The 21,401-nt window shown below is 38.0% G+C and overlaps 1 protein-coding gene across 1 annotated transcript in view; it reads left to right on the top strand.

The window, feature by feature from the left end:
• The window catches only part of Cwf19l2 (CWF19 like cell cycle control factor 2), a 40,792-nt gene that overhangs the window by 5,630 nt on the left and 13,761 nt on the right, over nucleotides 1-21,401 (top strand). Inside the window, exons 6-12 of the mRNA XM_042674949.1 lie at nucleotides 1,268-1,361; nucleotides 6,445-6,560; nucleotides 9,042-9,700; nucleotides 11,138-11,228; nucleotides 13,285-13,377; nucleotides 15,421-15,537; nucleotides 18,359-18,496. Of these exons, the coding sequence (XP_042530883.1) occupies nucleotides 1,268-1,361; nucleotides 6,445-6,560; nucleotides 9,042-9,700; nucleotides 11,138-11,228; nucleotides 13,285-13,377; nucleotides 15,421-15,537; nucleotides 18,359-18,496 (1,308 nt within the window). The remainder of the gene's footprint in view (nucleotides 1-1,267; nucleotides 1,362-6,444; nucleotides 6,561-9,041; nucleotides 9,701-11,137; nucleotides 11,229-13,284; nucleotides 13,378-15,420; nucleotides 15,538-18,358; nucleotides 18,497-21,401) is intronic.

Below are 21,401 nucleotides of genomic sequence, written 5' to 3'. Positions count from 1 at the left end.
GCTTGCAGTTTCTCTAGCACATCACCCAATCCTGGAGTGTAGAAATGCAGTTTTAGTGGATGCTTGGCAAGTGCTCTATCACCTGAGCTACACTTCCAGCCCATTTTGGTTCAGATATGATCTTGGCCACAGACCATAATCCTACTCCCTACACTTCCCCTATTCCTAGTATTACAAGCATGAAATACCATGCTTGCCTTATTATTTGAGATAAGGTCTCACTTTTTTGCCTGGGCTAACCTTGAACTGTGATCCTTTTGTCATTACCTTCTAAGTAGTTAGGATTTTCTTTGCTCTTTTTTTTTTTTCTTTCTTTTGGTGCTGTCACTAGGGCTTGAACTCAGGGCCTTGAGAACTTTTGCTCAGCTTTTTTGCTCACAGCTGGAGCTCTGTCACTTCAGCCACTCCTCCACTTCCAGCTTTTTGCTGATTAATTGGAAGTAAGAATCTTTTAGATTTGTCAGTCTGGTCTGGCTCCAAGCCCTGATTCTCAGATCAAGAGATCTGCTACCATCTTCTGACTGTATTTCTATCTCTAATCCAGCTTTTCTCTTCTATGTATTCCATAGTGAGACCAGTTCACACTTTGTGTAATGCATTCTATGAGTTGTCATTGCTCCCAGTACAAACACTATGCAGTAGGTAATGTGGCTTAGGCTATGATTATTCTCCAACCTAATCTCATTGTCTCTATTGTATACACTCCTAACTTCTAGCCAAAGTTAAGTTAATTTCCTTGAAATCGTTGTATTTTCTTTCTATAAGATTTAATGAACATATTGGAACATTTGTATGTTCTCTACCCCCTGCCCACATCCTCAATAGAAACTAAACTAATTTCTGTTCATCTGTTTGAGACTACCAGATACTACTTTCTCTAGGGAGTCTTTGGTCCTTCATTGTGAGACAAGTGTGAGTTCTTTATGTGACTTTCATACTTGGTATGTCAATCTTTAGTGCATGTATCAGTTATTTTTGGTCTGTGTTCCTCGCTGTATCATAAGCTAGTTAGGTCTAAGTCAGTTTCATTGACACCTAATACCTTTCTGAGACATAGGACATACTCCATACAAACATTGAATGCATGTGAATTTAGACATTATTACCTGCAAATTATAAAACACTGCGTCTTTTGAATGGTTTGTTTAGGATTGTAACTAACTTTGCTAACTGGGCCTCAGATTTATTATTTACCAGTACTTTGGTGTGGAGGATTTATGTTTACTTTCTAGCCTTTGAAAATGTTTTTTGTTTTTGTTTTCCTTAGTCCAAACTGCTAGAAAGAGAGTTGAATCCATATTGGAAGGATGGCGGGACAGGCCTTCCATCAGAAGACTGTGGTGTGTCATCAGTTACTAAAGGTATCCATGATTTTTTTTTTTTGTCAGTTGTGGGGCTTGAACTCTGGGCTTGGGCATTGTCCCTGCACTCTTCAGCTCAAGGCAAATGCTCTGCTGCTTGAGCCACACTGCCACTTCCAGTTTTCTGAATGGTTTATTGGAAATAAGAGTCTCAGGGACTTTCCTGCCTGGGCTGGCTTTGAACTGTGATCCTCAGATCTCAGCCTCCTGAGTAGCTAGGATTACAGGTATGAGCCACTGGCCCCTGGCGGTATCCACATGTTGTGGTTGTAGACACATAGACATTTCTTGACTTCTTATAACTTGGTGAAGGGAATAGCCTGATTTTGCAACAAAACATGGATAAAATATTTAGAATCTTTTGAAGCCTTGCTTAAGTCATTACTGTCTTAAGAAGTTCGTTTCATTATGTATTTGGGATCAAACTGATTATTTTTATACTCTGTTCTGTTTTCATTTATAGATTTTTATGTTAAATGGGTTAATATAAAGTATGATTCTATGAGAATATCTTAATGCCTTTCATTTGTTATTTTAACTAGGAAAATGTAGAACTTATTGTGTGAAATTGCAGGTAAATAGTGTGGAAACATTAAAGATGTGGTTTCATATCTTCAGAAAGTGTTCCTTTTCCAGTAGTCATAAAATTTTTATTGATCTTAGGAAAGTGCTGTTATTTTCCAGCAGATGGAGACAAAGTAAAGGTCACATAAACATTCTTTGTCACTTAATTAAACATTACTTAGGTAGCTAGGTACCAGTGGCTCATGCCTATAATCCTAGCTTCTCAGGAGGCTGAGATCAAGGATCATGCTTCAAAAACAGCTTGGGTAGGTAAAGTCTTTGAGACTCTTTATCTCTAATTAAGCACTAAAAAGCTGGAAGTGGAGCTGTGGCTCAAATAGTAAGAGCATTAGTTAGTCTTGAGCACAAAAGCTCAGGGACAATGTACTGGTCTTGAGTTCAAGTCACACAGGTACCAAGAAAAGAAAAAGAGTTATTTGCATGCCTAGCACGTTGCATTGGTAATCAATTAATTTTTATTTAATCACTTAGTGCAGAATGCAATAATAATATAAATTATCTTTTTGCATTAGTGATTTATTATATTTTCTCACTTTATATACATTGTTTATTTTTTGGATATTTACTTAAATCCTTTTTTTTTTTTCTGTTGGTCGTGGGGCCTGAACTCTGGGCCTGGGCACTGTCCTTCAGCTCTTCAGCTCAAGGTGAGCGCTCTACCACTTGAACTACAGTGCCACTTCCATTTTTTTCTGCTTATGTGGTGCTGAGGAATTGAACCGAGGGCCTTATACATGCGAGGCAAGCACTCTTCCTTTTATATTTTTCTGTATACCTAAAGCCACCCAGAGCCACAAAAAAGTTTCTTTATAATTTTTGTTTAGTAGTTTTGCTGAATTTATTAAGAATGACAGGGTTTTTCTTTCTCCTGTAGCATGGGCCAGATGTGTTTGTGCTGTGTTTAGCGCTAGTACTTTTCTTTTTATAGAAACTTAGCAGGTAGGGGAAGTAGCCTGATTTTATGATGTGTACTTTTACATTGCCTTGTATCAGTGGACAGTCAATAAATTCATCATCGAGAAGACCAGAATCCACAGACTCAGCCTTTGGGTGTTGCAGTCAACAGGTAGAAGATGGGGAGTTTATCTTTAAGTTTATCTTTAGCTGGGAAGAAGGTGATCTTAGTAAAGCTTTTACAGAGCCAATGACTTATGTTACACTTTTCCTACTTCTGTTTCCCATACTCTATTTATTTACAAGGAGGAAAATGACCAGCCCCTCCCCCCCCAACAACAACAACAACAAAACAAACTCCTGCTTGTCAAAGTCTCAGAGCCTAGAATTGAAAATGATTTGTGGGTTTTACTACATATATAGATAGCATTATCATTCTGGTAAGGCTGGGCCCATTCACACCTCAAAAGTGCTACATAGTATTGCAGATACTTTGTCTCTGCTGAGGGAGTAGAGGTGGCATGTGTTGTTGGGATGGACTTAGACAGTGCAGTCAGTCTACTTGAGATTCAATTTGGCATTTCTATCCTTTAGTTTTATGATTTTTTGGGGGAATGTTTTCTGATATTTCTGAGCCATATTCACTGGGCTATAATAGAGAATAACAATACCTATTTAAAATAGTTATTGTGAAGATTAAATAAAAAATCTTTTTTGCATAGTATCTGAAATATACTGACTGCTTGATAATAATGTCAAATACTTGTTCAGTGATTAAAAGTTTCAAAAGGGCTGGGCACCAATGACTTCGGGCATCAATGGCTCACGCCTGTAATCCTAGCTAATCTCAGGAGGCTGAGATCTGAGGATTGTGGTTCAAAGCCAGCCAGGGCAGGAAAGTCTGTGGTGCTCTGGCTTAAGTGGTAGAGCATTCACCTTGAGCTGAAGAGCTGAGGAACAACACCCAGACCAGAGTTCAAGCCATGGCTGACAAAAAAAGTTTCAGAAAGTTTCAACAGTTTTTAGGGTAATGATACATTTTTAACAATTACTTGGTTGATCTTACTGTTTTCCTTAGCAGAAACTAGGTGGGATAGTAAGTCATTTTTAGAACTGGTAGAAAATTGTAGTTTAGTAATGGGAATGTCTATTTAATTTTAGAGTTTACATGGCATATTTATAAGTCAGCTTCTCTTCATAGCAATCATGAATGAGACAGGCAGAATGAATATCTTGAACTAATTTTAGTTCAAGAAACAGGCTTGGAGCAGCCAGGTAATTTGCCTATAGTCTGTGAGTATATATATAACTCAGGTCTCTGATTTCTAGTCGGGATAGGCTAGTCTGGATTCTTTAGGACATTTAAGCTTATTATTATATGCTAGTAAAAATTGTTCCTTACAGATTCTTTGAGTGTGATTTTGCCCTTTCTGTTGATTCTTTTCCCCCTCCATGTTTTTTGGCTTTCTCTGCTAAAGTCTGACTTGGAAGGACTTCTGAAGGTGGTTTTCATCAACTGCCTTCTTTAGTAGATGAAGAAGCAAGGCTCCAAAGAAGTCAATGAATGGCTTGCTTTTGATCTTAATGAATGTTTAGTAGTGGTTGGAAGACCAAAATCTGGGTCTCTTGATACTTGGTTATTGTATTTCTGAGAGAACTAGGGGAGACACCCAGATTTATTTGGTGGTATTTTGTTTATGGCACTATACCTCTGAGTTATGTTTGAATTATTATATTATTTTTGACTTATTACTTTTTTAAAAAAAGGTTTGAAATACAAATACATACCAATGCTGCGTAGCAGTGAATTTGCTATTCTGATTTACAGTATCTTTATCTCAACATAGAGAACTAGCCTTATTCCTACTTTTACATTATTTTGTACTTAACAAGTTTTCACATAAATGATAAATATTCATTAAATATTTGTTGATTGAATTTGAGGATGATATTGCAAGTTGGTATTTTTTATTTGCTTTTTATTTTTATTTATTTATTTTTGGGTTCGGTCATGGGGCCTGAACTCTGGGCTGGGCGCTGTCCCTCATCTCTTCAGCTGAAGGCTAGCGAGCGCTCTGCCACTTGAGCCACAGCGCCACTTCCAGCTTTTTTGTTTTTGCTTATGTGGTGCTGAAGAATCGAACCCAGGGCCTCATGCATGCAAGGCAAGTGCTCTACCACTGAGCCACCTTCCCAGCCCTTTTTATTTGCTTTTTAAGTATTAAATTTGGTGATTTCTCATTGAAAGACTTCATTAGTATTATTTTAATTAGAAGATTATTATAAAGATGTTGAATAGAATGTATCAGTGCAGTTTGTTGATACTGTATAAATACTTTTTTGTCAGTCGTGAGGCTTGAACTCTGGGCTTGGGCGCTGTCCATGTGCTCTTCAGCACAAGGCGAGCGCTCTACTGCTTGAGCCACAGCAACACTTCCAGTTTTCAGTGCTCTACTGCTTGAGCCACAGCAACAGTTCAAGTTTTCTAGTGGTTTATTGGAGATAGGAGTCTTACGGATTTTCCTGCCTGGGCTGGCTTTGAACCGTGATCCTCAGATCTCAGCCTCCTGAGTAGCTAGGATTACAGGCATGAGCCACTGATGCCCAGCTTGTATAAATACTTTTAACACTATAGTTTTAATTATTACTGGAAATATTTGTTTTAAGTTTCCCTTATAAATAGTATCATAAAGAATAAAAAAAGCAGGGTCTAGGAAGGTGGCTCAGTGGTAGAGTGCTTGCCTTGCATGCAGGAGGCCCTGGGTTCGATTCCTCAGCACAACATAAACAGAAAAAGCCAGAAGTGGTGCTGTGGCTCAAGCCATACAGTGCTAGCCTTGAGCTGAAGAGCTGAGGGACAGCGCCCAGGCCCAGAGTTCAGGCCCCAAGACCGACAAAAAAAAAAAAAAGAGAGAGAGAATAAAAGCGGTCTCATTTGTGTTTTTTCTCTAAGCTATGTTAACATTTTAGTAGTTGTTCAGGGAATCAGAACTGTGCCCACTAGCACTTTATTAGATTCACACTAAATCCTGCAGAGTGAACAGTTTAATGATATAGCTGGGACAGTAGGAAAGTTACTGCAAACTCATAGACTATAAATAAGAGGAAAGCAAAATAGACTTTTACATGAAAATAATCATTTCTAGGCTTGAAGTAAAGGAAGGCCACAATTGTTTATAAAAGAGATAAACTGGAGATTTGAATGAAAGAATATAATTAAGATAGAATAATTTGAGAATTATATATTGAAGCTATATGGTGGTGGCTCATATCTATATTCCTATTTAATTGGAAGACTGAGATCCAGAGGATCAAGGTGTAAATCTACCCTAGGCAGAAAAGTCTGTGAGACTCCATCTCCAAAATAATTAGCAAAAAGCTGGGTTGGAGGCCTGGCTGAAGTGATAGAGCATCAGCTGAACAAACAAGCCAAGCAAGTGTGAGGCCTTGTGTTCAAATCCTGTGGTGTTAAATAAACACATAATTTTAAATGTGCTTATTGCTTTTATATTTTCAAGGAAAAGTATTTAATTTCATACTTTAGAATTGATAGAAACAAGTACAAGATAACCATACTAACATTATAATGGTTATTGAAACTTAGCTTCAGGAGTAGAGGATGGTGGATTAAGCTGGCTAAGGAAGTCTTATCAAAGAATGAAGGAACAAGCTGAGAAAGAAAACAGAGATTTCGAGGATATTGTAACTGAAAGGTATGGGGTAAGTATATTTAGTAAGTATGTATTATATGTAATAAGTATGTGTTATTTTTAGAGTTACTTGAAAAATTAAGTGCCTTTAACTTTGTTTTGTGCCATAAAACACTTAACTTACTTAAAGTATGTGTTTAATGTAAAAATAACACTTTTTTTGGTGAGAAACTTTAAATAACATAGAAGATAATCTGGAGGTAACCATTGTTGAAACTTCATAGATTTAAGAGTCTGATATATTAAGGAGTTTTAACCTTTTTCAGAGGGTTTTGTGTGTGTGTGGGGGGGGCTTGGGCACTTTCTCTGAACTTTTGTGCTCAAGGTTAGTGCTTTACCTCCTGAGCTACAGCTCCACTTATGGTTTTTGAGGGTTAATTGGAGATAAGACTCTTATAGAGAGGAGGGGCCAGGAGGGAAAGACTAGGCAAAAATGAGGGAAGAGGTGACACTGTTCAAAAAGAAATATACACTTCTGGGCATCCGTGTCTCATGTCTGTAATCCTAGGTTTTCAGGAGACAGATCTGAGGGTTGCAGTTTAAAGCCAGCCAGGAAAGTCCATGAGACTCTTATCTCTAAGTAACTGCAGAAAAAGCCAGAAGTGATATTGTAACTCAAGTGGTAGAATGCTAGCCTTGAGCAAAAAGGAGTTCAGGGACAGTGCCCAGCAAAAAAAAAAAAAAAAAAAAGGAAATGTACTCATTAATTGATTAATATAGCTGTAATCCCTCTGTTTGTCACCTTTACAATAACAATTTTGAAAAAGAAACAAATTGAGTGCAAAATAATAAGTAAAAAATCCTTTGTCTTCCCCCAAACCATGGGAGAACAATTTCTAAAATAAAAAGGAATCTCATGGACTTTCTTGCCTAAGCTGGATTTAAACCATGATCCTTGGATTTCAGCATCTCAAGTAGCCAGGATTATATAAGTGAGCCACTAGTATCTGGCTAGTGTTTTGTTTTTTAATTATGTATATGTATATTTTTTCCCATCAGTCCTAGGGCTTGAACTCAAGGCCTAGGCACTGTCTGTGAGCTTCTTTTGCTCAAGGCTAGCACACTACCACTTGTGCCATAGTGCCACTTTCAGCTTTTTCTGTTTATGTGGTACTGAGGAATCGACTCCAAGGCTTCATGCATGCTAGGTAAGCACTCTACCAATAAGCTAAATTCCCAGCCCTCGATATACTCTTAGACCATTATAACAGTGCATCAGAGCCGGGCGACGGTGGCTCATGCCTGTAATCCTAGCTACTCAGGAGGCTGAGATCTGAGGATCACGGTTCAAAGCCAGCCTGGGCAGGAAACTCCGTGAGGCTCTTTTCTCCAATAAACACTCAGAAAACCGGAAGTGGCGCTGTAGCTCAAGTGGTAGAGTGCTCGCCTTGAGCTGAAAAGCTGAGGGACAGCGCCCAGAGTTCAAGCCCCACTACCAACAAAAATAAAACAAATACAAACAAACAAGCAAAAGCAACCAGTGCATCAGTACATTTTTCCAATCCCTCTTAATTCCTTTCCTCTGTAAGTGATGTAGCTAGGATTACAGGCGTGAGCCACCGGCACCCGGCTTTCTTTGTTCCTTCTTAGTGGAAGTACTGATGCATGCTTGTTAGATTCTCTAGAATCAGTTGTCCAGATTATTTTATTTATTTATTTTCTTGCAACTAGAATTCCCAGGCCAATTTTGTTTTTAAGACTTTGTATTCTACTCAGTATATCTGGACACTTTTTGAACAGTTTTTTAGTCTTGTTCTTAGAACTTTTTTCCCCCCATCAGTTGTCTTTTAGCACTTTAACCTCTTGAATCTCATTTGTAGTATGAATTATTTTAAAATATTATATGCCTATTCTGTATTAGTACAGGGATTTTGTTTTAAATTGGTGGTGGGGCTTGAACTCTAGGCTTGGGTGCTATCCCTGTGCTCTTCAGCTTAAGGCAAGTGCTCTATTGCTTGAGCCACAGGCCACTTCCAGTTTTCTCGTGGTATATTGGAGATAATGTCTCGCAGACTTTTCCTGCCTGTGCTGGCTTTGAACTGTGATCCTCAGATCTCAGCCTCCTGAATAGCTAGGATTACAGGCTTGTGCCATCGGTGCCTGCCTACAGTGATTTTTTTTTTTAATGTTATTTGGTAACTTTTCATTGCTTTTTCTCATATTTTTTAAAGTGTTTTATGTGGGATGATTGTAAGGGTCTCCCGCTAGTGGTGTGTATTTTATTCTACACCTTGGCAGGGGATCTACAGGCACTTTGGCACAATGGAATGAAGCACAATGGGAATCAAGTCACTGGGTCTTTCTTTTTTTTTAATTTTTAATTACTTTAAAATTTTAATTAATTTACTTTATTGCTATTGTAAAGGTGATATAGAAAGGTATTATTAGTACCTGAGTCAGGTAATGAGTACATTTCCTTTTGTACAGTCTTCTGCTCCACTCACTGTCTCCCGAGTCTCTTAATTTTAGATATATATTTTTTTCTTTGTAGTCATTGGAAATCTTTCAGTCGAAATTAGAAGAAGCTGAAAAAATTGCATTCAAAAAAGAAGATTATAGACGGGAACGGTGGAGGAAACCAGCATATTTGGATGAAACACAAAATAGTAAGGAAAGTAGAAAGTCAGACTTAGTAAAATCTGGAAACAGTTCAAGAGATAGATACATTATAGCAGGGATTGGAAACAGAAACAATGAAGATAAGTTTCATGCTGATGAAAAAAGTAAGAGATCTGGGTCTTTAGAAGCGTGTACCAGAGAATCCAACCCAAGGCAAAGTCAAGAGTTCTCTTTCAGAAATTCAAGACCTAAATTCTTAAGACCCTGTGATGATGACCAACCGCAATTTCACTGCAAGGGCAGAAATTTTGAACCATCTGCTTCATCTTCAGCTAGTGCTCAGAGTTCTTTGCATCGTGGTTTTCGAAAACCCACGGAGAGCAGTGATGAAAACAGTGAAAAACCATCATGGCATCTTCCTGATGTGAGAGGAGACAAGAAATGTGTAGATCCAAAACCATTGGAAACCAGGAGCAGCACTGGCTGCCAGCACAGTCCAAGAGATGGGAGAGAAGAGTTACAGGTCCAGAGTGTGAAAGATGACCTATCACAAAGAGAACATTTACAGAACACAAAGTCTACTCTTGATGGGTATTTTATCATTCTTTTCCCCTTCATGAGTATTTTATCATTCTTTTCCCCTTCTCCCGACTCTTCTTTCCCTTCTACTGCTCTTCCTTGTTCTCCTCTCCCTCTTTACCTTTCTTCTTTCCTTCCACTTTTGTGATGGGATCTCACTTTAGCCTCCAACTCAAAATCCCCTGCCTCAGCCTCCTATCATATGTAAACTTTATTGTAGGATGGCTTATGTTTTGATTGACATCTTGCTTAGTGGAGAATCTTGTGTAGGATTGTGCTATACATGAATTCTGTAAGAATAGGGAAATATGTAAAGAAATATCAGGGAAACCTCTTTATCTAGTTTATCTTCCATCAGTTCTTCATTTTTCCAGCTGGCTAGTGTTGAGATAAAAAGTAGGTGAATTAGACATAATTTTGGTGGTAAGGAAAGTTAGATATAGAAAATCAGATATGTAAGTACTTAGAAAGTAAAGGCAGAAAATGTCAGAGGAAAAGCTACCAAGATATTTCTTACTTAGGAAACAGAAAGGTAACAGGCATACCCTGGAGCAGGCAGATTTCACGGAAGCATAATTGAACTCCTTCTCTTTAGAAGAAATAAAACTGTGGTTATCTATTTTTTATTAGACACATGCTACAATTTTCCTAACATGCATGGGAATTCCTTCTAGTGAATGGGTAGAAACACTAAATTTTCAAAGAGAATTTTTTAAGAAATAATGCAAATTGAGGGAGTTGTATTGATTAGAGGTAAAGGTTCATAAAAAAGTAAAATTTATAGAAAAAAGTTTATAGAAATGTATTTGAGTTGCCTGAAATTTGAAATAAATTACATTTATCTTACAGTAAAAATAATATATGCCTTAAGATTTTAATTTGATAAAACTACTGAAAAATAGCTACTATACAAAAAGTACAAGTAATGATAAAAGCAATAACTCAACCCACAGAGGCATATTAAAAACTTGTAATGTTCTTATGATCATATAAATGTGGTGTCCCTACTGTTTGTTTTAATTGATTCTTAAAATAGAGACTAAAAGAACATGAGGGGAAGAAAAAAGTACATTGTAGTTATGTTTTTACCTCAAATAGTGTCCTTTGTGTAAGCATCAGTCTTTGAGTTTTTGTTTCCTTTTTAAGTGAATATGAAGCTGTTAAAGGTTGTTACTGTTGCTGCTGCTGCCTTAAACTTGCTATGCAGGTACTCTACTGCTGAGCCATGCCTCCAGCCCAGCATAGTTGATTTTTATATTTGCCTCATTGTCACTAAGAGTTTGGGGCATCATAGCTTCATAACAGATTTTCAGTTGAATATTGTTAGAATCATGATTCCCCTGTTGATGCCAAAGCTTTATTGAGGTAGTTAAGGAAATGTTTGATCATTGATGTTGTTACTTGCACTGACTTTGTGTGTTCTTCCTCTCTGTCCTGTTCCTGCCATAGTGATGAGAGTGAGTCCATGCACATCCTGACTGTTGATGAGAAGAACAAGTTGGGGGCCAAGATTATCAAGGCAGAGATGATGGGGAATATGGTAAAATCTTATATGTTAATCTGTTGGAGAATAGAGGTTAAATATTTAATGTGTACAAGTGAATTTGGAAGTTCCTTAGCACTGTGAATATGGCATACATTAAAAGTAACTGTGACTGAAAGAAATTTCTAAACATTTCTAGAAACAGTACTATCTTTTTAAAAAATGAGTTGTCTATTTTCTCTATCAGATTTCTGAAATTTATGTTCCAAGGGAACTTTGCGATTTTTACTTTTTAACTTTTCTGTATGCTTTACTATTATCACTTCTAACTTATGGAACAGAATATATTTGAAGGAGTTTAATATATATTATGTTTTATTTTCCATTTTATTGTATTTTATTTATTTTTGTTTGGGTCTTAGGGCTTGAACTCAGGGTGCTGCCCTTGAGCTTTTTTTTTTTTTTTTTGCTGGTGCTCTACCACTTGAGGCACAGTTCCACTTCTAGCTTTTTGGTAGTTTATTGGAGATAAGAGTATCCTGGGCTTTCCTGCCTGGGCTGGCTTTGTACTTCAGTCCTCAGATCTCAGCTTCCTGAGTAGCTAGGATTGCAGGCATGAGTTACCAGCTCCTGGACTCCCCATTTTAATTATTTATTACAAGAATACTTATGTTTTCAAAAATGCTAGTTAAGAACCTAAAAAATGGGTCTGGGAAGGTGGCTCAATGGTAGAGTGCTTGCCTTGCATGCATGAGGCTCTGGGTTCGATTCCTCAGCACCACATAAACAGAAAAAGCCGAAAAGTGGTGCTGTGGCTCAAGTGGTAGAGTGCTAGCCTTGCATGCCTGAGCCCCTGGGTTCGATTCCTCAGCACCACGTAAGCAAAAAGAGAAAAGCCGGAAGTGGTGCTGTGGCTCAAGTGATAGAGCGCTAGCCTTGAGCTGAAAAACTGAGGGACAGCGCCCAGGCCCAGAGTTCAGAGTTCAGAGTTCAGGCCCCACGACCGGACCCCCCCCCCAAAAAAAAAAAAAAAAAAGAATTGAGGGAATATGTGTTTGATACTGTGTTAGATCCTTTTATGGGTTAGCTCATTTAATTCTCACAGTAATGTTTAAGACTGAGTTCCCTTGAATGGAATAGAAGCAGGGATGATTTGGTAAGAACTCTTCATTCATTAGTCCATTCATTGGTTCATTTACTCATTCATTCTCACATGCCTATTATACTAATTGCTGTTAAGTTGCACTTGGCAGAATAGCAAAGCCAGATAGTGTTCTATGCCCTGGTACAGCACATTCACTTACGGCATATGTATAGGCTCATGTCAAACTCAGATACAAATGATCTTTAAGTAGTTTCATGTTTGGTATACTATCAGCATATTACTCTTTCTTAGGAAAAAAGCAGCTATATATATTCTTTCTGTTTTTATTATGTTGTATATTTATTTATATATTATATATAAATATGTTTATATATTTATTATATATAAATATATTTATATATTATTTATAAATTTATTATATTGTATATTTAGTGAACAGCATATCTTGCATATACTGATCTCTTCCTTTGAATACAGTTCTTGATGACATTGGATTAAACTTGGCCCAGAAGGTAGTATTATAAGCTAACAACATAAATAAAACATGGAAATAAAGTTTGAGTTATGTAAACACTGAAGGACTAATTAAAATACTGAGAGAAAGGTTACCTTATAGAAGGCTGTGATGCTAAAAAAATGCATTTCTTTGTTCATGTAATGGTTGCAGTGAAATGTAAAACTGTGAGATTTGTTACTTTGGTTTGTTACTTTATATGTTAGTGTGTTACATAAATTTCTAGGCTAAAAATGGAATACATTCGGAATTTTTAAGTTATATATCAACAGTGAAGAAGAGCATATTTTAGTTTTTAGGATGGTTCCCTTGTAGCTGCAATAAGTTCATTAAAATGTAATTCACTAGGCTGTGAGTTGGTAGTTGAAGTTAGTTTATAGCAGTATGAGATCTTGGTATGCTGTTTTCCTTTCTGTTGTAGATATTTGAAATACTCTGTAATTAAGAATTTAAAGACATGTCATACTCATTTTTGCTTATTTTTCTTTTTGGAGGAATTAGCTGAAAGACTTAAAGCCCAACTTGAAAAGGCAAATAAGTTCAAAGAACCTGTAATGCAGATGTCATCAAAAAAACCAGGGTTGGAGGTGAGTAATAAAACTTACTGTTTGTGTAGGTGCATGATTGCCTGTGTAATCAGTCACCTGTGTAATATTATTTTGCAGCTTCCATATTTTAATATGAGATGTGTCTGCATGCATCTCTGTGTTTCTATGTATGCTTTGCTTGTATCTTCTTAGATTTCACTGAGTTTTCTAATAGAAGCCTAGGTTGGGGGCCAAGAAGACCTGCATTTATTCTAGACTCTGTTACTGTATGTGATGGAAGTCCATACAGCCCTTCAGTTCTTTTCCTAAAGACTTAAGAGACTTGAGTTAGGTATCAATTTAATAAGGGACAAATAGTTTCATTCTGTGATTCATTCATCTATTTATTACTGACCAAAACAGTTTAAAACACTTGCCTGCATGAAATGTCCATTGTAATAGAGTTAGAGACAAGGAAATAATAAGATAATAGCTAAATAAACTGCATGGCATAGTAGAAAGTTTTAATCCTATGATGGGGTAGGGATTTGAGTGCATAGGCTGATCCTCACTCAGCAAGGGACAGTGATGCAGAGACCTGCAGTGAGCCAATTATAGCATCTCTGTCTGAACCAAGAGTGCTCGAGGCATAGGGAGCAGAGAATTTAAAGGCCCAGAGATGGGAATGTGTTTGATGTATAGGAAGAATAGCAAGGAAACCAGCAATACTGCAGTGGAGTCATTGAGAAAGAAAGTAGATTTTTATTCTGACCTAGATGAGAAGCTATTATATGAGGTAATGAACATAAAATATGTTTTGCTGGACAGGTCTACCATTTGATTCCTGCTACTAATTCTTTTTTGCTTTAGTTATTATTTAGGTGGAAACTTGTGTTTTTGCCTGAGGCTGGCCATAGACTGCCCCAGGACTGGCACAAAAAATTAAAATATAACACAAATGAACTATAGAAAATTGAAATAAAGAACATATGTATTAAGTTCAATAGTACGTGTGTGTTAATGGGTTTTGAAAACTCAGAGCCTTGTTCTTGTGAGGCAAGTACTATAACTTTGAGTCATGGGTTCAGCTAGCCATCAGGTTTTTTTTTTTTTGTGGTGGTGGTGGGGGGGGGTCGGTCATGGGGCTTGAATTCTGGACCTGGAGCTGGTCCCTCAGCTCTTCAGCCCAATGTACTCTGCCACTTGAGCTACAGGGAAACTTCTGGTTTTCTGGTGGTTTATTAGAGATAAGAGTCTCGCAGACTTTCCTGCCCTGGCTGGCTTTGAACTGCAATCTTCAGATTTCAGCTTCCTGAGTAGCTGGGATTATAGGCATGAGCCACTGTTGCCTGGCAGCCATCATGTTTTTATTGAGATTGAATTAACATAAGATTGCTCTGTTGACTGTTACAAAAGTTTATCAACATTCAGTTTCTTTATTTACCTCATCTTGGATTTGTATCAAATATTTCATGGCTGGTATAGTTCTGACTCACACTGTTCTGTGGGCCATACTTCTGGCCATACTTCTCATTGTGGTGATCTAGGAGATCCCTAGGGTTTACAGGTTTTTAAGCAAAGAATAGCATGATTATGCTGTGTTGAGACATTGAAGTTGTTGACACTATGAATGATAATTAGGTTTCAGTGTGGAAGACTGAAAACCAAGGAATTCTGGGATCAGCATTTGAGAGGAAGTTATAAAGAGAGGAATAAGTGAAGGTGGTTTCTGTAATCGTGACAATTTGCACAGGGAGTAAATCCCATACGAGGCTGTAAACTTGAAGGCATAGGCTTTATTTATTTAGGCACATTAAAGAAGAAATACAATTTTTCATATAATACCTGGTAGACTGCTGCTACTCTACTGTGTCTTAGTGTCTAGAGGAAAGCCTGAAGTTTGCTTTTGTGATTGTACTTTTTAAAATATTAAACATTGTGTATTTCTCTGACTTTTTCTGAAGAGATTATAGTAATTTTATAGTAATAGAAGTAGTCCACAATATTATGAAAACTAGAATCTTTCTCAGGCTCTTTTGCTATTAAATAGAAGCATTCAGCAATTTCCACGGTTATTTCAAGTTATCTCTAATCATCTTATAGAATGAAGAGCAGCAAGAAGTGATTCTGGTCAGAAGCAATGAGTCTGGGAGTGTATGGCCTGTGGGCACACCAGGAGGGCCGCTGCCAGCCAGAGCAGGAAAAGGGAAGAAACAGAAGGTATGTGTCACGTGTCCCTGCTTATTAGGCTTCCTTTTCCCTTAGGTAGAATTCCTTTTTTCTCTTTGGGTTTTTTGTTTAGTTTTGCTTTTTACTTTTTTTTTTGTCGGTTGTGGGGCTTGAACTCTGGGCCTGGACACTGTCCCTCAGCTCTTCAGCTCAAGGTGAGTGCTTTACCACTTCAGCTACAGTGCCACTTCTGGTTTTCTAGTGGTTTATTGGAGATAGGAGTCTCAAGGTCTTTCCTGCCAGGGGTGGCTTTGAACTGCGATCCTCAGATCTCAGCCTCCTGAGTAGCTAGGATTACAGGCGTGAGCCACCAGCACCCGGCTATGCTTTTTACTTTTTATTAAAATATTTGTCCTAGGTTTGTTGTTCTGTAGTTTGCACTCGGGAGGGTCTATCACTTGAGCCACAATCTTAGGCCTCAAACCTTAGACTACAAAATATTTCCTTGATTGTAGCTTCCTAATATAAACATTAGACAATAGTAAATTAGGTTATTACTTTTATTCTTAATTATCTCTTTGCCTTTTACAAAATGTATTTTCCCCCCAAAATTATAACATTAAGTGTTTAGTGTGTATTTCTTTGGTGTTGAATTTAGTTTCTTACTGCATACTTACTCCATGTCTCTTATGAAAAACCTTCTTCTTCTAGACCCGTTGCCTAGGCTAGACAGCTACTTTGAGACCTGTTGACGGGGTATCCATTAACAGTGAAGTCCTAATTGTGTAGGTGCTGTGAGCCAGCGTGCACCTAATTTACTTTCCCATCTCCTTGCTCCACCAATTAGTTTCTAGCACTGCCTTGAGGCTTTTGAGCTGAAAACAACAAAGCAATATTGAATTTTCCTATGTTAAGTTTTTGTTTTAAATTTGAAGATCATGCAGATGATAATTGAGTACACCAAAAATCATTTGTTCAAGCCGGGCGCCGGTGGCTCACGCCTGTAATCCTAGCTACTTGGGAGGCTGAGATCTGATGATCGCGGTTCTAAGCCAGCCTGGGCAGGAAAGTCTGTGAGACTTTTTTTTTTTTTTTTTGGTCCGGTCGTGGGGCCTGAACTCTGGGCATGGGCGCTATCCCTCAGCTCTTCAGATCAAGGCTAGCGCTCTACCACTTGAGCCACAGCGCCATTTCCGGCTTTTTTCTTTTTGCTTATGTGGTGCTGAGGAATCAAACCCAGGACCTCAGGCATGCAAGGCAAGTGCTCTACCACTGAGCCACCTTCTCAGCCCCTTGTGAGACTCTTATCTCCAATAAACCACCAGAAAACCAGAAGTGGCTCTGTAGCTCAAATGGTAGAGCCCTCGCCTTGAGCTGAAGAGCACAGGGACAGTGCCCAGGCCCAGAGTTCAAGCCCCACGACTGACCAAAAAAAAAAAAAAAAAAAAAGAAACATTTGTTCATATTTTTTTCTGCCACATGCTTGTTGCTTGCACTTTGAGTGCTTCTGCTGTTAGAGATACTGATTAATTCTTTCCAAAATGGAAATGGAGTAGATCCCTCTTCTCATGTCATGGGAGGAACTAGGGCCTGGAAAGGATGTGTAAAACATTAGTAAAGGTTTGAGTATGTGAAGTGACAGAGTTAACAAGGAATCCTTAACTCACTTCCATGTGGCACTGAGAGCCCTTTTAAGTTGCATACTGCTGTGCAGTCTAGGTATAGAAGTGAAGAGTGCACACATGTTGATTTAGGACTGGGATATGCTGTTGGAGTCTAAACAAAAGGCAAAAAGGCCACAAGGATTTGGAGGCAGAGAGGGATTCAAATAATGGCATTTGAGGTTTAGGCTAGTGAAGAAAAGGATAGCAGTGTTGGGAAAATAATGGTTACGGAGATCTCCAAAAAGTGGAGGGGGGGGGGGGAGTGGGGGGGTGGGAGACAGATTTTATTTAGGGAATTTTGTCTTAGAAAGGAATAAATACCACTTTTCTGTTCCTTATTTGTATGTGCAACTGACAGAATAAAACTCAGAACCAACTTCAGTGGGGATCAGGAGACCAGCTTAACTTTTGGTAAAGCTGTTAATAGAACCAGGGTTAACTGTTAGAAGTAGTGTCTCATCATTTCTGGGCACTGTATCAGAATAACACAGACAGGTAGTTTAGCAGAAATTTATTCCTAATGGTTCTGGAGACTGGGTGCTATCAGGATCATGTCTGGTGGGAAATTTATTCCTTATAGTTCTGGAGAGTGGGTGCTGTGAGGATCATGTCTGGTAGGGACAGGCTTCCTGGTTTGCAGGTGGTGGTTTTCTCATTTTATCCTCACAGCATGGAACAAAGAAAGAAGAATCCCTGTCTTGTCTTTGTAGAAGTACTAATTTATTCATGATGCTCTACCTTCATTACTTCCCCAAAGACCCTCATCATACTGGGATCTCAGCATATAAATGGGGAGAATTAAATAATCACTGTTTTAGAACAATGATTTTGGTATTTCACCTCTGTTTTTTGGTGTACTTTTCATGTCTGGATACCTGCAGCATTCCTTCCACAGTAGCAAGGGATTTGAAATACAAGAAGAAGAGCAGAGCAAAGAAGGGATGGAATAGTTTTGTTTCATCCAAACTTAGAGATCAGATGATGTGGTGCTTCTATCCTGGGGAAGAGAAGAGTACAGGGGAGATGTAATAAGTGTAATTTTTTTACACTTTGAATGGAAGTCTTGCACATAGAAAGAAGCAACTAAAATAGGATAAACTGTAGGGCATGGTAAGATTTTTACATTTATTGGACATAGGTAATCAATCAAAAAGACTAATTTAGAGACTTAAATTTTCACTGAATGAGTTATGTTTGTTTTGTCCTAGGTTTCAACCCATGAGGGAAAAGAAAGAGTCAGATACTTTCATGATGATGATCACCTAAGTCTAAATGATTTAGTTAGAAATGAAAAGATGGGGACAGCAGAGAATCAGAACAAACTCTTTATGAGAATGGCATCTAAGGTAAGAGGTATTCCTCACCTCACATCTAACCATTATCTACTTTTCAGGGAGATCTGATTCTCTTGATCCTTGGTTTATTTCATTAAATTTTGTTTGTAAGACATACTTGTAGCATATTAAAACAAAATGCACTTGAGATTCTATTTGTTTTTAAATATAGACTCTGGATTACTTAGTTTGGGACCAGATTTTTTTCTTATTTATTTTTTAAAATTTGAGTCAGAGTCTTACTCTGCTGACCACAGTATTTTTGGAACTCAAAATTCTCCTGTTCCTGCCTCTGAAATAGCTGGGGTTCCAGGCATGCCTCATGCCTAGCACAGAGGCGGAATTAAATGGTTGGCTTTGGGCTACTTGTTAATAGTATTGTATTAACATTCTGATAGGGTACTCTCTTTATCCAGATTGTTTTCTTTGTATTAGAGTACGCAGTCCCTTGGTTGTTGCAGCTAAGGGAAATGCAGAAAGAGCCAGCCTTTTCTCCTGTAGCCAAGTGTGTTAATTTTTTCATGATGTTTGGAGGAATGGGATGAAGGTTGATTTGTATATGATAACAGAAGGAAAGCAGTTCATCATAAAGAAGACCATGTTGTGTGTTAAATGCACAAAACCACATCAACATTACCTATTTGCAGTAGAACCAGTGGGCGTGCAGTGGCTATTGGAAGTGTTGCTTTGGCATTGTGATGTTTTTAGTTCTTCCTGCTTAATATTAACCACAGCACAGTAGATTAAGGTATAACAATGATTAAAATTAGCTCTGGTAAAAATTTAAAGTACTAATGAAAGCATGTAAAAATAAAAATACCTTTTTTTATAAATATTGTGCCTTTTCTATAAATATTGTGTTTAATATCTCTACTCTTTAAAATTTCATGGACTAATTATCTGAGTTACTACATTAAAAAAATAACATCATTGGCAGGTATTTTAAGTAATTCCTTAAAGATACCACATAAGCTCTGTACCCTGTGTTTCTTTCTATTAAGAAACAGTTGCAAAGCATTAGTCTACGATTTTTTCACATAAGCTCTTTACCCTGTGTTTCTTTCTATTAAGAAACAGTTGCAAAGCATTAGTCTACGATTTTTTCTGTAACGTGTCAGGTGGTAAATATTTTTGGCTTGCTGAACTCACAGCTTTGCTGTTATGGATAAAAGCAGCCATATATAGTGTGATTATATTCCAACTATTTACAAAACTGTGGCTGGCTTGCTTTGGTCTGTGAGCCATCATTTATTAACTTTTAGATTTAGGATATGCAAATGATAACTACCTTCAGAGCACCTGTCTCTGAACTTGGGTACTTCTGTTATGTATTGATCCTTTGTGGATGGATCTAGGCTAGCAAAAAAGTAGCCAGTCAGGAGTAGCTGGCGTAGGATATTGATCTCATTCATTGTGTGAGATGCGCTACAGGAGGTACACTGGTACACAGAGAGGACAGGATTCTTGGTTAGAGAACTTAGAGGCTAGGAAGGAAAAAAGAAACAGCAAATAATGATGAACATGAATTTAGTAGTAAGGATGTATGAAGTATTGAGAATGACAAGGGGAAAGTCTTTGGAAGCATCAGGAGGGTGCCTTAAATTAAGCTGGGGAGCTGTGAAAAGTTTCATGTTGGATGCCATGACTGCTTCCAGGTCAGTATTCAAATTACTGAGCTGTATTTGACACATATTTTACTTTTTGATTTCTTTCTTTCTTTCTTTTTTTTTTTTTTGTCGGTCGTAGGGCTTGAACTCTGGGCCTGGGCGCTGTCCCTCAGCTCTTCAGCTCAAGGCGAGCGCTCTACCACTTGAGCTGCAGCGCCACTTCTGGTTTTCTGGTGGTTTATTGGAGATAAGAGTCTCACGGGCTCTCTTGTCCGGGCTGGCTTTGAACCGTGATCCTCAGATCTCAGCCTCCTGAGTAGCTAGGATTACAGGCATGAGCCACCCGCGCCCGGCTTACTTTTTGATTTCTATTCTATAAGGAGTCATTTCATTTTTACTTTCCACCTTTTTCTTGGTTTCCTAAAATTCAGATTATATTCAGGTTAATTCAGATTATATTCACTTTCTTTTTGGCTATATTTTACCATTAGACCTTAAATGACAGTTCCTCATTATAACCAAGGAAGAAAGGCATCTTGTGTCAAATTGCAACTTTATTTGGTTAGGAGGATTGTGGTTGTTGTTTTTTTTTTGTTTTTTTAAAAAACTTTTTCTATATAAATATTCACTATGTAATTACTGAAAAAAGAATACTAAGAAATATACAGGAAAAGAAGGATATGGGCTAGGAAGGTGGCTCAGTGGTAGAGCGCTTGCCTTGCATGCATGAGGCCCAGGGTTCGATTCCTCAGCACCACATAAGCAAAAAAGAAAAAAAGCCAGAAGTGGGGCTGTGGCTCAAGTGGTAGAGCGCTAACCTTGAGCTGAAGAGCTGAGGGACAGCACCCAGGCCCAGAGTTCAGGCCCCATGACAAGACCCCCCCCCAAAAAAAAGAAGGGTATATTTGCCCATTTTTTTTACTGTACATATAACAGTGTATTTATTGTGATTTTTGTAAAATATAGGCATATTATCTCCCTTTGAAATCATAGAACAGGAATTTGGGGTTTAGAGAAAGGGTCTTATAATCTTAATTAACCTTCCACGTGTCAAACGAGGAACCTGAGAATGCAGGAGAACTAACTGCTTCTACGGGATGTTCCGGTTCCCACAGCTACTGAGCTGGAAAAGGCAGCAGCAGAATCCATACCTTGTAACTCCTATGCCAGCACTTCTCCTGGCACAGTCCTGCCTTTCAAATGACTCATGTTAATTGTCAGTCCTTAAGTGCTGCCTAGATCTAATTGTCTTTATCCAACTTCCATTTGTCAGTTGTTGGTATCTGAGAGCCGTGAGTTGTGGATGTTTT

Source organism: Dipodomys spectabilis, unplaced genomic scaffold, assembly GCF_019054845.1.
Source record: "Dipodomys spectabilis isolate Male_0828 unplaced genomic scaffold, ASM1905484v1 ptg000023l, whole genome shotgun sequence".
Classification (NCBI taxonomy): Eukaryota; Metazoa; Chordata; class Mammalia; order Rodentia; family Heteromyidae; genus Dipodomys; species Dipodomys spectabilis.
Note: the sequence above shows the minus strand (reverse complement) of the source record. Positions and strands in the feature narration are given on the sequence as shown.